Here is an 11,018-nt window from a genome sequence, read left to right as displayed (position 1 = left end):
ATGCAAGAGGCGCACTTTGGGTGGCGACCATAGGTATGGCAAGCTAAAACCAGCAGGGTTCGGTCTCCAATCCCGGGCATGGTTTCTTTATGCAATAAATAAATAAATAAAGCTTTCCTCCTTTATTGATGAAACCAATGACCAAAAGGCATTTTTATTTTGAATTTTGACTAATTTTCTAAGTGATGTTCCAACGCCCACGAGAGCCCTGCCTTCCTGGTTAAGAGTAACCACAGTTTGTCGCCTGACATGAAAAGACCACAGTTCGAAGCCTACAGGGTCATCCCTTGCTGCAAATAGGGCTATCAAGGGCTGGATATCCAATCGATAAGAGGCTGCCCAAATAAATTATTCGCATTAAGGTTCAGGTTTTGCTGGGTCATGAAAATGAAATCCCAAACACTGATCTGTATCATTTTAGGAGCTTACTTTCACTAAAAATACATATAAAACACTTGGGTCAAGCAGAGTTGGGTTGGATATCTGGTAAAATCCATAACTCAAAATAGGCCTGCATATTACTCTGGTTGGGTTCAGGTCAACTTGAATAATAGTTAGGTTAGCATTTTTTAAGCCCATATCACAAAATTCATGTTGGGGTGGGATTGAGTACAAGATATAAACCCAGCCCATTGACCACTCTAGGCGCAAGGTGGAAGTTAGGTGCTCTGTGGTAGGTAGGGGGCACCTCAAGCAGTTTGCCAACCAAAGGCCTGACAATGTACATTGGGTGGGTGATTGAGAGAGGATGTTTCCTTGGCCTAGCAAAAAAGAGAATGTTCCAACAGACAAGCCAGACTTAAATTCTATATCTATGGTATAACCATATAACCATAATATGTAATTCATATATATATATATATATATATTAAGGAATAATTTATATATGCTTTTAGACTGTAATCATGTATTGGGTTATGTGATTCTTCTTCCAATTGAGAATTGAATATAAAAATTATAATTGGCTAGTCTTATGGATTTCTAGAATGGGTAGGGCGAAGACTAGAGCTCTCCCAAATTCTTACGAATTCATATGTTCCCAAATGCATGCATTATTAGTTCATTCATATCTTTGCTTGTGGAACAATAATAAAATATAGAATTTCAGCAACTTCAATAGCCAAGTAAAAATTGCCTAGTCACAAATTGCAGGCCTTTGATCGTAAAACCTTTAAGGTCCCCTCGGCACTGTTAGATTTAGGTATCGGATCCAGTGTGGCCATAGGGTCTCATAAAAAGAACCTCAATAGCCACATAAATAGTGGACTCATTAAGAGTTATTTATGTAATTTAATTATTAGATTTAGTAGTATTTAGTGGCTGCATGTAACCTATTCTACATGGTTTATGGTTGAGGTTACACGATTAAAAGGGCATAATCTCCAAGATAATGGTGGAGTTAATTTCAATCATCCTTGGTTGCCTATACAATGGACCATGGCCATGCAAGGATATAGAACAAGTAATTGAGGTTAAAAGGAGAGTTGAGAAAATTTCAGCTTGGAGATGGAATGGAGTAGCTTAATTGGTAGAGCATGTGTCTTCAACCCCTCCTAGCGCACATGCCCATTTGATTCAATGACCCCAACCAAACCGAGTTTAATTAGGAACCTATTTGATTTCAACATACACTTGGGAGTACATCAAACTTTAACCTTGCAGCAAAGAATGCCTTCCATGAGTTTTAAAATTTATCCATTAACTTGATGACAGATTTTTTTTAATGATAGGCAAAACCAGAAATTCACGTTTATCACCCCCTTTTTAGGATCCTCCATAGTATAATCCTTAGGGTATTGCCCCTTGCCCACAGGGTACGTCTCCCCTTTGCTTTGCTTCATCATAAGGCCACAAGTACCCACCCTAGGGTTCAAACACAGGATGTCTAATGTCTAAGATAATCATGACATCCTCTAGCCAAGCGAGTAGATCCGTGGGAGTAGGAATCCCATCATTTGATAGGATGGGTTCCATAACTGTCCAACCATTGGTTACGATTGGTTCATATTCACACCTAGAGTTATCCTAGCCATCCAGATGCTTCAGATGGATGGCTAGGATCCGTAAAAAAATGTGATCATTTTTTGACTTGCAGTGGCATGTGTACAGATTGCACCTACCAAATATTAGATTTTACAACTTTTAAATATGTAGTTGGATCCAATTTGATGCTAGATATTTTATATGGCCTTGCATAATTTTTTATGAAATCTATGAATATTCAAATATGACCATAACTATGTTCATGAACTATTTATAACTTATACAAGATCTTATCATGATTTTACCGGTTTTTTTTGCAAGTTGGTATAAAAACTTATTTGTGTCAATTTAGACACAGAAAAAATCTCAACCTCATAACTTTAGATACACTACCTTTGAAATCTCACAAATCAGCTTAAGCTTAAGTGAATTGGGGTGATGCAATGTACCTTTTTTTTTTTTTCTAAAGTAAGGTTTATTGAAGAAGTCTTTTAAGAGATAAACCTACTCACGACGTCAATATGGGTAAATCACGTAAAAACTCTATAGAGACCGTTGAACATGCAATACACATGCTTGCAGTAGACCTAATATTGGTTATCAGTCAGTTAGGCAATTTGATATGCACAAAGGTAGGTAGCCGTATTAAAAGATAATAGTTAATAACCACACTCGTTAGAAGTCGTATATTTGAATTGACTGATTTTTTGTGTTAGAAAGCTTATTCAATTCTCTAAACTCTATCTTTTTAAGCCAAAAGAAAATTCCTCATATTTCAGGTTCAAAATTGCATGACAAACAAACATTTTTTGTTTTAACAAATTTGGTTGATTATTTAAATAATTTTGATCTTATTTCTAATCTTAACTAAATTATATTTATAATTGTTGATTATAATTACATATTTTTTTAATTAAAATTATCTATTATTTAAAATTTGATCCATCGTGATAAACTTAGATATTTCAACTGATTATTTATGATAATATATAACAATTTAGAACATTAAACATATTTAAATTGACATGTCATATGGATCATGTATAAAAGTGTATAACTTCTCTTATTACTATAATTATTTAAAAAAAAAAAAAAAACGTGATTGTGTTTTATAAAACAAAGTAATGAAATTTCATACTTAATTAGAATCATACGTGAATATGTCATACTCGATTGATAATATTTCTTATAGTATTTGAATTTCATAAAGTTAATAGGTTATTTTTTAGATCTTGACCTACCACATTTTTCAACATTAGAGGCTTACAACCCAAAAAAAGAAATTGTGCTTATATATATATATATATATATATATATATATATATATATATATATATATATATATATATATATATATATATATATATATATATATATATATATATAGAGAGAGAGAGAGAGAGAGAGAGATGGGTAGGTGCTTATGAAATATGCTTAATGGGTTTTTCCGTAGTTCTAACCTCATAAATGTGTTGGGCATTGTCGATTGAGAAATACACACCTAAAACATGTGTTTTCAATGAAAAAAATGATATTTTGAGCCTCAAAATTTTACAAAGATTTTGGACCGTTGATTTTTTCAAACCTTATGAAAACCCACCTATCAGAATCTTGACACTTCAAGGGCTGATCCCTATAAAAGCAAGTACATAGATCACCTCATAACTTAAAAAAAACAAAAAAAAAACTCATTAAGGATGTGTCATTAAGCACATTTCATTAAGCACCTACCCATTACTGTATATATATTTGTGTGTGTGCGAAACTGAATTGACAATTAGCCATTGAACAAGCATAATCAATGTTTGCAATATTATCACAAATACAAATACTCATTTAGATTATCACAGTTGCAGTTATGATACTGAAACCATCCATCGCATACGCCAACTAAAGAGAGGAACGAAAGAAAAAAAAGAAACAAAACAAAAACCCAGATAACGGACATGGAGGTATTACTGCGAGCATAAGAACCATAAGGCAGGGTCCAACTTTCACACGATTTTGTAGACAGTACCACAAAATATCCTATTTCCTGCATGAAAACAACGTAATCCATTGTTAGTAAAACCGCTCAAATCCTCTAGCTAAATTACGTTAATAATCATGACATGGAGATTTGGTCAAACCATTTATTGGACCTTTGTCTAATGCCATGCCAGAAATGGGCCAGGTTGATGGATAACTAAACCAAGGCCCGATCCAATTAGGACCCAGATTCTTCTGATCTAACCTCACCATGCAAATCAGACCCACTTAGTTAGATCAACATCAGGTACACGGTGTGAGTCCCATGTTTGATGTCGTATGGGAATGGTGCATATAGCAGGTGGTGGTTGGCCCCAACACTTGATCAGGTGCTTCAATCCAACAACCAGATCCACTGATTTGAAGAATCCAAATTGTCTGGGACAAGTACAGTCACGACAGACTTGCATCGTATTCTGAAGATTTTAGCTGGGTTCTTCCCAATCAAAGAGCCAATCCATGCTAAGATTTGGTTTGTTTGGAGATTTGGTCCGATCCATCTAAGTCTATCAAAGCTTTAAAAGATCCATCCGGTCAGTGGCGTAGCTAGGATTCATGTGAGTGATGGGGGGGGGGCGCAAACAAGGTGTAGGAAAAAAAAAATTGGTGCGATAGTCAGGGGTTCGGGGGCGCAGCCCCCGAAAACATTTTTTTTGAGATAAAATAAAAAATGGCTACAATTATTAATAAAAATCTATTGCATATAGACAAATCAAACTATTTGCTGCAGTCAGGGCTGGGCTAGGACTGAGCTAAAAAAATGGATAAAAATCTATTTCATATGGAATCAGGGCTGGGCCAGGACTGGGCTTTTAAAAAAAAAAAAATTAACTGTTTAGGGAGGCAGGACTGGGCTACAGCTCCGCCTCTGCATGATCCGGTCTATTATGGGGCCCGCTTTTAACTGACTTGGAAAGGATCTACCCTAAGCAAAGGCCTAATTGGGCTGCACAAGTCTCAGTTGGCAGTTCCAAGTCTTTCCCCAAGCCATTGGTGGACCTTGATTTTGGGATGACTTGACCAAGGCAGGGTCTAATCCTGCAAGTCCATTTTTCAGAATCAAACAACTCTACATCCCCATAATTAATTGCCAGAAAGTTGCCCCTAAAACTGTTTACATCATGAACAAGAATGTCTTTTCTTAGCACATTGATCAGCTTAATTGGATTTTTTTCATGATTAATGATACCAATAAAATTTGAATTGGTTTTGTGAGAAAAGAAATGTGCCTTCATTTCTGCCAAATACTGTTCTTGTCTACCTTGAAAAAGACAACTAAAGTATAATTGGTACCCAAAATGCCAAGTTAGCAATAATTCAATATGTACATGAATAGATGTGACTAGTGAACTAAGTGTCCCGTATTGATAATGGAACACATGATTTTGAACAAAATACCAAATTCTGTGTCCTAACTTGTAGAGCATGCTAGTGAAAAGAAACGATAAAATGCGATCATGTTTACCGGGAACTCTAGATTTTTTTCCCTGTAATATATCAATGCTTCGTCTGCTCCCCAAGTCTTGTTTTTCACCAACCGGGCTCCAATTGTTTGGTAGGAGCAGTCACCTTGTTGCAAGTTCAAAACCCAATAGTACAGTTGTATAACTGGTGGGGGTCTGCCTAACCCCAACTTGCCCATAAAAAAAAGTCTTGCTTTTCGAGTTCAATTATGCAGCTACATCGACAGTAAATTCACAACTACATACTCTAACCTCACCGGCTCGCCGAGTTGGTTAGGGTTAGCGTCCGGATGTCCAGAAGCTCCAGATGCCACAAGTTTGATTTCTCTTGAGATCTAATTAACCTACAAGAAGAGTGGAGCAACACTGTGGGGCCAGTCTACTCTCCTGGGTTTTACCACTATAAGGTCGGCCACAACTGGGTTCCTCATCATCAAACAAAAAGGAAGACGTTCACAACTTCTCCAGCTAATTCGCCAAAGAAAACTTCTCTTCTCCAAATGACTAGTTGTATGGAATTTGGCAAGCCTCTTTCCTTTGAAAAGGTCATTTTGGAGAGAAAGTGCTTCTCCAAGTGTGGTATGAATCCATTTTGACAGGAAAGCTTTTTTTTTTTTATGCATTTATTATGTGGGCCCTACCATATATTTCGTTTGTTTCACCCTTTGTAAGAAAAATGCCTTCCCATGAAAGAGAGACTCAAAAGAAATTATAGGGAACAAACGCCCCGCAAGGCCTTTTACCAGCTTGTCATTTGTCAAAAGCTCAAGGATGGCAGCCTAAGAGCTTAGTATTATGTGTAAATGGACATGATTTAGAGTGGGCCCCTTTTATGGTATCTGCCACTGTAGCTTTTTTTTTTTTTAAAGGCAAGCTGAGGTTAGGCCGACCCTATCAGAACAACAGCCGTCCCATGTGACAGAGGGATTCGATCCTGGGCCTTCAGCTTGACACAGGACCCCGGTTACAAGATGGGATACCACCTCAGTGGTACCATTGTTTTGTGGCATCTTGGTGGACTCCGCATGCTTAAGTCGGCAGTGGGATAAATGGGAGCCACTATGATGTTCAGTCCCAAGAGGATGGATCAGGTGACTTGACAAAACACAATTTTTTTGTGTTTTCAAATCGACACCGTCTATCATTTCAATCACCACCATTGTGCAGGCAGTGAGGTCCATCAAAAGTGCTGATGTCATCATTTTACAATGAATGGTGGTGATTGAAGTGATGGACGGTGATGATTTCAAAATAAGAAAATTTTGTATTTTGTCAAATTACCTAATCTGTTCTCAAGATGCATGTGACTACTTTTAAACTGTATGTGCATGGTAAGTGCTTGTATAATTGCTAATCAGGCATTACCGTCGTTTCGATGCACATGCTGCACGTTTAAAAGCTCACAAAAGCTTCGCACAACTGGCTAGATGGGTCGGATTAAAAGTGTTTCATGTTGAAGAATGTCAAAAGTATGATACCCGAGGTGTGCATTCTTTGCCTTACGGTAGAAGCAGCAGGAACTCTAGTAGACAAGAGAGGTGCTCGAGGGGTTTTAACCACTTGGGGGTGAGCCATAAGAAAGAGAGTCAATCTCTCCTAAACCCCACCACCTGAAAAACTTTTATCTATAGCTTATTGTGCTTCTTTTCTTACCCAAGTTGATCTATTAGATACTGAGGTTACCAAATCTTTATGCAATGAAGTTGGTAAATTTTCCTTCTTATTTGTGTTTTGAGCAATTCATTGCTCGATTTGATACAGATCAGATCTCAGATAATTAAACTTTAAGAAATAGAATTTAAGGTTTTTTTTTTTTTTCTAGATACTACATGACCTGTCATGTGTAGTATTTTTATGTATATCAGAAATAATATCAATTTCCTTGATATGGGTGATCATTTGTAATTCTCATCATCTTTAATATAATTCATTGGTAATCCCCCAGCGTCCTTCTTTCAAAAAAAGAGAGAGATTAAAATAGATTTAGACCACAGCCAAAGATTCAGATTCTGGTTTTTTCCGTCATCCAAACGGTACCTAAGACCATTATATGCATTAACTTTGGCGATATTAAATGTCCAGTGATTATTTGCGCGGTTTGAATACTATATGTAAACCAATTAGTGAGCGTGTTATCCCCTCAATTAAGGGATCTCTGGTTCCATTACTGTATAGTGAACAAATAAAGAGTATATCGAGTCCTTGTAGATCATTGGAATTGAGATTCTCCTTAAAAAAGAAAAAGGATCATTGTATATATATATATATATATATATATATATAGGTGCAAGCTTTATCAACTCAATCTAACCTCATAGATATACGTTCAGCATGATTTGTTAGTAAAAGAACACACCATCATCGTGTTTCTTTTGGATGCATGTAATAAAATGATCATTTTAGTGGTGAAATTTTTAGTGCATTGTGAACCTTGATTTTTTAAGCTCTTGAAAAGCCAGCTTAGACATCACAAGCACATGATTCAAAAACTATCTTCTACCAAGCAAAACATGTAAATCAAATATGAATGTGCATAGATGACAAACCTCTTTAGGCACCCACTGGTGGCTTGACCTGAATAATGCAAAAATCAAGCACTACAATCTTTTCGATCGCGGCCGAAAATATCTGAGCAAATGCAAGATGGCTTGGGTGCTGAGTGAAGGCAAGTAAGTCTTCTTTGCTCTCAAATGTGAATGAGAAGACATGAGTGAACCCTTGCCTCAGCATTTCTTCAGATTCCAAATCCTGTCCCCTGCCCACATGAATTCACCAGAAACTAATTAACTGAAGTGGTGCAGCTGATCAGAAACTTTGTCACATTAATTTGAAGTGATCTGCAATAGAATTTTATGGACTAACTCAAGGAAGATGAACACATTATAAGAGAGATGAAATCTGGACCGTTAGATATTAAAAAATCATCCATACTGCTATTTCTAGATTACCATCGAAAACCTTTGACTTTGTCAACCTCCAGAGCCATATTCTCCATTTTCTTGATGACCTCTTCTACAGAAGCTTCCTCCTTGAACTTGACAACTGCAAAGTGTTTCATTGCCATGTTGGAGGATGATGCTCACAAGCAAAGCTACGGGATGAGGCTAGGCTTAACTGGGAATTAAAAAGACGGGGCTTTTCATCTTTACCTTGTGCTGTCACACTAGTGGGCTCCATATATTATCTCTTGTCAAGTGCTGTCACTATAAGCAACGATGTCGTCAAAACCGAATCTTGAATCGAATCGTACCTTTTTTTGTGATGAGGAACCTTCCCAGAGACACGAGTCACTTAATGTGTCCACCTTTCTTTGAAGAAAACCCTCGGTAGTCCACCGACCTCATGCCTTATGGGGGCATTTGATTGCGCAGACAGCAGCCTCCATGGATCACTGATGTCTGTGTCCCACGCATGGGATACGTGGAACATGGTGTCTCATGCGTCTGAGTCACCTTTTAAGTGTCCTGCAGTGTCCCTATCAGAAACACATAAGACAAGGACAAAAAAAAAAGGAAAGTGCAAAACATCTGGGATAAAAACTCAACGTGTACTACAAGAAATATGACATTTACGGATGTTAAATTAGTGACAATAACAGTCTGCCTAGTGCCAGTAAAGACTTTTAATAGCGTTAACCTAACATCAATAATTTTGCCTGTAAAAGTGCCGTCGGTAATGCATTTCCTGGCACGACGCCAGAGGGACGTGCCAGTAAAAAGAGTTTTTCTTGTAGTGGTGTCATCATGCACCTCCTTATTGTCAGGTTTGCTCAACCAGCGGGGAGGGGGGGGGGGGGGGAGAATCCGGTGAAATTTTTAAAAATTATAAAAAAAAAATACAAAATCGGTCGATACATCCAATTTTCTTAAATCCTTGAATCGATCCCCAGAATCAGATCTTGCGGGCTCATTCGATTACAATTGGCCGATTTGGGCGGTCTCGATTCGATTCTTATAACATTGCTTATATGGTACAGAGCTTTTGCTTTCACCCTGTAATTAAGAATGAAAGCTTGAATTATAAATCTTTTGTAACCTCCCAGTAAAAGATACGTGCGATCTCTTTTCTGCTTTAGCTGAGCCCGAAACGATGAGAACGAGGAAGATGTAAAGAGAAAAGTGAAGGACTTGTGATGTGTTGGGTTATAGTACTCGCTTTTTCATTCACTTTGTAGCCTTTATCCTCCTTTCTTGGACATCATAATAGGTTTGATTCCTTTCAGTATAATGTTTCTTGGATGTATGCTATCTCCTTTTGCAATCTTGGGTCCCTCTCTTTCAAATAATCAATACCTGTTTATGTGTCAACAGGAATGTGTTGGTGTGCATAAGTTTGCAGGTTCAAGAAAACACTTTAATTTCAAATAAAAAAAATCATAGGGTAAATATTGGCTACTAATGAAGGTAAGGAACTAACTAGGAGAAATCACTCTTTTTTTCAAGAACTTTTAATTTTTTGTAGATCAAGTGTTATGGATGTGATCTACATGGTTTTTTTAGTATGAAACTTGTTTTGAATAATGTGATTATGATAAGTAATTAGGTTTTTAAAGGGGTCCAAAAATCAATGACCCACAATGTGCCAAAATTTCATAACTCAAAAAGATCACATTTTTACATCAGAAAAGCACAATCCAAGGCCTGATCCTTAGCAAACAAACCTTGTTCGAACATATCTATGTGGTTAGATTGAGTCGATACAACTTGCACCTATGATTTCTAGCTCATTAGTTTTTTACCTTCAATAGTAGCAAATATTTTCCCATCTATCTATCTATATATATATATATATATATATATATATATATATATATATATATATATATATATATATATATATATGACTGGAATAGATTACAGGAAATATGTTTGCCTGAGTATGAACAGAGATTTTTGTGGGTATTTTTGTTTTTTTCTTCTCAAATCTCACCGTATGAATGTGATCTACATGCTCAGTTTTTTGAGAACCGACTCTTAGATTGGACGAATGACACATAAGCAAGATCTTTTAAGGATTGAAAATCGATGACTCAGAAATCTCGTAAATATCTGCAGGGTTGGATTCATCAAAAAGCGTCGGATATACTTATTTTACACGATAAATATATTTTAAGTAAACACATTCTAATGTGCATGTATATATATATATATGTGTGTGTGTGTGTGTGTGTGTGTGTGAGAGAGAGAGAGAGAGAGAGAACAGAGATTTTCATGTGTGTTATTTTAATCTAACAATTCCGATGTGATTTACATGCTTAGTTTTAAAAGGATGGGTCCTTAAATCATCCGATTGCGATGCATAAGCCAGATTTTTTAAGGTTTGAAAATAGATAGCTCAGAATTTTCGTAAGTAGTATCCAAAAATCATGTTTTTTGTTGAAAAAGCACAATCCAAAAGCCAATTCCTAAAAAATGGGCTATGATGGTTGCACTTGCAAGGTTGATTTAAAAAAAGAATAGTAGAAATGCCTAGGTCTCATGGGAAACGGATTCCATTATTTGAAATAGAATGGGTTTCATCATACATTCAATCTTAGCCATCCAT

General features: G+C 36.5%; 1 protein-coding gene across 1 annotated transcript; it reads right to left on the bottom strand.

Moving 5' to 3' along the window:
• Positions 1-3,759: 3,759 nt before the first annotated feature.
• On the bottom strand, positions 3,760-8,552 carry LOC149838066 (stress-response A/B barrel domain-containing protein At5g22580-like). The gene is made up of 3 exons (XM_090007575.1): positions 8,423-8,552; positions 8,021-8,229; positions 3,760-4,018 (listed from the first exon to the last, which is right to left on the bottom strand). Exons 1-2 carry the CDS (start codon positions 8,536-8,538, stop codon positions 8,025-8,027), a joined length of 321 nt encoding a protein of 106 aa, XP_089863701.1. The 5' UTR covers positions 8,539-8,552; the 3' UTR covers positions 3,760-4,018; positions 8,021-8,024.
• Positions 8,553-11,018: the final 2,466 nt, after the last annotated feature.

This window comes from Nuphar pumila, chromosome 5 (genome assembly GCF_984573655.1).
Source record: "Nuphar pumila chromosome 5, dmNupPumi1.hap1.1, whole genome shotgun sequence".
Classification (NCBI taxonomy): Eukaryota; Viridiplantae; Streptophyta; class Magnoliopsida; order Nymphaeales; family Nymphaeaceae; genus Nuphar; species Nuphar pumila.
This window is presented reverse-complemented; position numbering and strand designations above follow the sequence as displayed.